Source organism: Rutidosis leptorrhynchoides, chromosome 5 (genome assembly GCF_046630445.1).
Source record: "Rutidosis leptorrhynchoides isolate AG116_Rl617_1_P2 chromosome 5, CSIRO_AGI_Rlap_v1, whole genome shotgun sequence".
NCBI classification, from domain to species: domain Eukaryota; kingdom Viridiplantae; phylum Streptophyta; class Magnoliopsida; order Asterales; family Asteraceae; genus Rutidosis; species Rutidosis leptorrhynchoides.
Genome location: NC_092337.1, coordinates 154,814,525 through 154,818,625, shown reverse-complemented (window position 1 = coordinate 154,818,625; position 4,101 = coordinate 154,814,525). Strand labels below are relative to the sequence as shown.

Below are 4,101 nucleotides of genomic sequence, written 5' to 3'. Positions count from 1 at the left end.
TAAAATAAAACTTTTATGATACGGAGTAATATTATTGTGTATAAGTTACTGGACCATATACAGATCACATTACTCTTAAAAGATATAACGATATAACTCATTTTGACATTACTAAACTCATCGATCATCTCAAGGATTCATAAGCACTTTGTTATTAACTCCAGCTCTATAAAAATGCAACTCAGAATCTGTAGTTACCCGAACCTCGATCCCTGCGGGTGCAAAAAACGCAAATCCTTCGGTCACTATATCTTCCCTTGATGATGTGCACATTGTTCCTTCGCCCGATATAACTACAAAAACCGACGGACCCGGAAGTGCATGAAACACAACCGATGCCCCTCGATCCAGCATACAACGGTCAACCTCAAATTCTTCAAACGGCGGGGTGTATCTTCGTACATATGGGTTTATAGAAACACCTTTCAAGATGTCCGGTAACCCCTAATATCACATAAAAATATAACGAATGATTATAATGGCATCATTTGACAAAATATTACTCTTCGTCCCAAAAACAGTGTCTTGCAGGAATTTTTGATAGATTTAAGATATGTACGATAAATGTCAGTTTTTTCCTTATATTAGCTTAGAAATAAATGAGGGTAAACTAGGATTTTTTATTCATATATAATAGTTTTTTTTTTGGAACTGGACAATTATTTTGGGATAGATTTAAAAACTCAGGTGGATACTTATTTTTTTGGAACAGATTTAAAAAGCAAGGTCAGATACTTATTTTGCGACGTATGGACATAAATTTGATTATTTTACGGACCTGTTTATATGTGAGCATGGAACATAGGATTTTAACATCCATGTATTTAGGAGTAAGTCCGGCACGAACAACGTTATCTGAAGCTGCCATACACTCGATGCATTCGCCATAAAGATATGCATGAGGTTCGTTTGCTCCGATATACAAACCATCACCGGGTTCGAGTTTCACGTGATTAAGGAGGAGCGCAGCTAACACCCCGACATCATTCGGGTACTGTTTCTCAAGCTTCAACACTAGTTCTTCCTTACTAGTTAACTGCCTCGTCTGATAACATACATAGAAGTAAATAAATAAATAAATGTAATATATTAAATAAAATTGATGAGGAAATGGATTGTACCTCTTCTTCCTTATGTAGACGACTAATTAATTTGGACAGTGCTTTTGAAATGGAGTCTTTGTCAACTGACATGAGTTTAGTGAATATTGACCGAAGAATTCGCTCTTCTTTGACTTCCCCGTTTTGCTTGTCGAGAGTTAACACTTGGTCTAAACGTGTGTTACCGACTATTTCCTTGATTTCTGGAACACTTTCAAGCACATGTTCAACTTCCTATAAATCACATGTTCTCTGAGCAAGTTATATCACATTACACGTGTACCAAATTTAATCGAAAATTAGCAAAAGTTGAATTGGTCAGGAGGTTGGTAACGGATCAATAGGGATTTTGGTCAAACAGGTTGGGTTAAACCCACAATTTGCTGTCCAATTTTATATTTAGTTACGTTAGTGTATAACACATGATTACAAAACTATGTTACTAAAATAATTATAAGTTGTGGAAGCTATTTTTGGTAAAACAGCAAAAGATTGTCCAATATCAATGGAACTGGCACATTCATGAAGTCCTATAGTAAAATTATACTCATAGTCCTTATCCATAAACCCCATGTGACTTGCACATGAATTATTTAACGAGTTATTGTAACTATCGATAGTCCAAAGGACTAACACCGTGTTTTTTTTTTTTTTTTAGAAAGTGAAGGATGACCTGTGTAATTTTACAAAAATAAGGACTATGAATATAATTATAATTTAACATAAATCAGAAAAACTAAAGGTATAATTTACTCTAGATTAAATAATCATAATGAAGATATTGTGTGCAATTGTGCATATAATTACCTCTGAACTAACAAAGCCACATAAGGCCTCAAACTCTGTTAATGCCAAAGCCATTTCAGGCTTGTGGTTTGCGTCTTTATACACGTTTGGTTGCATCTTATGAAGTAACTCAGCCAATTCCTTATCCGGGTGGGCTTGTATTGATAACGAGCGTCCAACTGATAGAACCTGATCAATGCACCAAAACTGGATTTAGTGGTAACATAACAACCATACGATCCATATACACAATAGATTGACATAATGTTCAATTTTAGTAAACATTTATAATAAGAATGATAGTGTAGTTGAATATTGTTAATTCACATTTACACGGCACCGAAAATTTAGAAAACCGACTAAATTTGGGATCTACATATCTTCACGTCTCAATTAGTTATGTAATAACCTCGATCAATCCTGGACATTTTATTTGAGCCAGTAGCGGATCTAGGAATTATAGTCACGGGTGTCACTAGTTAAACGCTCAATAAAATTCTACACTATCCAATAATATCCGGTTAAAAACACAAAAAGAAATTTAATACATCGCGTATTTCACTAGTAGCCGTGCTACCACCGACAATGCACTAGATCCGCCCTTGATTTGAGCTACATCTGAGCTGTATGGGATATAAGCTTATCGCTGCATTTAGTTTTTAAAGTTTGTAACAAAACTTCTACAACACAACAAACTAATCTAAGAACAAAATCAGTTTCTACGAAATTACCAAAAACGAGTATCTTTGATCCCGGATACATCACTTTTTCAATTCAACATTATCCATTTCCATCCATATATATATTATATTTATATTTATATTTATATAATAAATAATAATACAATCAAGCATTTATGTTTTCCATTTGATAAGTGATTAAACATTTTACTTATAACTATAATAAAGAATTAAAAACATTGCTTTGTTCCTAAACCCAACTTAATTAACATCATAGTTTATCAGTTTGACCATCTAAATTACAACAAAAACAGAAAACATAACAAATAAATAAGATCAAAACTCAAAAATAATATTATAAAATAAAAAAAATGATTACCTTTAACAAGAAAGGGAGATCATGACCCCATTTATCAACAACAACATGACCTAAAACGTTAGGGTTTTGCATAATAAATGACTTCAAACTCACATTATCAGAATCACTTATAAACGAAGGACCTGAAACATGAGTTCCAATCCAAAACTCAGCGTAATGTTTTTTATCATCGATCTGAATACAATCACTGTTTTTCTCAAATAGCCTTGCAACACGCGATTCGTATCCAATTCGACCCCAATCGTAATTCTGCACCGAGCATTTCAGCTTCAGAAGCTCTGTTTTTTGTTGTTTATGTTTATCTGATACTACGTTAACAGCAACAACCTCCATAGGAATTAGGAATTAGGAATACAAGTTAATTGATAATTTGATATAGTAGATACAGATATTTAATAAATATATATATATAGAGAGAGAGATATATAGAATAGAAAATGGAGATAAAATGGAAACAGGGGAGCAGTAACCGATTTTGAAGAGAAGTGTAGAGAGGGAAAAGTGATGTTAATTTAGAAATAGTAGAAAGATTGCGTCTGTTTGTCTATGACGGTTTTGCATTCAAAGGTATTTACATAAGTTATCTTCATAATAAATTACACATATCTTATATTACAAAATATTTACACGTAGTATTATATTATATTATATTATATTGTCACCAGACAAAAAACACGCAGTTTTAGAAAATCTCACTAACTTCATTCTCCACCAATAATATATCTTCTCTCTCCAGATTAACTTCTTTTGATTGGTTGAAAAAAAATCTGGACAATTAATTTGGGACATCCCAAAATGAAATAATAGACAATAGATTTGAAAGGAGGGAGTATATATTATATTATATTATATTATATTATATTATATTATATTATATTATATTATATTATATTATACTCTCGTGTTTCAGATATATTGTCTCCAGACAAAAAATAAAATAAAATTATTACTAAATTAGAGAAGTCCCAACGGTTTGCCCATGCACCCGCCCACGAGCTCGCCCACCTAGGCGCCGATGGCACGAGGCCGCCCAGGCCCCCCGCCCAGGGGTCCGCCCAGCTCATCCGTCCCGCACTCCTTCCATTTTAATCATATTTGAGGACGAGATTTTGAACAAAAAAAGGGCCGTTGAAAAAAAAAATTGAAAAAGCCTCAA

At 33.3% G+C, this 4,101-nt stretch overlaps 1 protein-coding gene across 1 annotated transcript; it reads right to left on the bottom strand.

The window, feature by feature from the left end:
• Positions 1–3,360, bottom strand: LOC139848209 (mannose-6-phosphate isomerase 1-like). Its single transcript, XM_071837940.1, has 5 exons — positions 2,946–3,360; positions 1,908–2,075; positions 1,122–1,334; positions 779–1,045; positions 1–444 (listed from the first exon to the last, which is right to left on the bottom strand). The coding sequence occupies exons 1-5, from the start codon at positions 3,276–3,278 to the stop codon at positions 130–132; spliced, it is 1,296 nt and encodes a 431-aa protein (XP_071694041.1). The 5' UTR covers positions 3,279–3,360; the 3' UTR covers positions 1–129.
• Positions 3,361–4,101: the final 741 nt, after the last annotated feature.

Bases quoted from the DNA above. Each gene is read 5' to 3' on its own strand.
- LOC139848209 (XM_071837940.1), bottom strand. From the start codon at position 3,278: ATGGAGGTTGTTGCTGTTAACGTAGTATCAGATAAACATAAACAACAA. The intron at 1,046-1,121 runs GTACAATCCATT...GTATGTTATCAG, and splicing joins GTCTACATAAGGAAGAAGAG to ACGAGGCAGTTAACTAGTAA. The intron at 445-778 runs GTCCGTAAAATA...ATGTGATATTAG, and splicing joins CCATGCTCACATATAAACAG to GGGTTACCGGACATCTTGAA.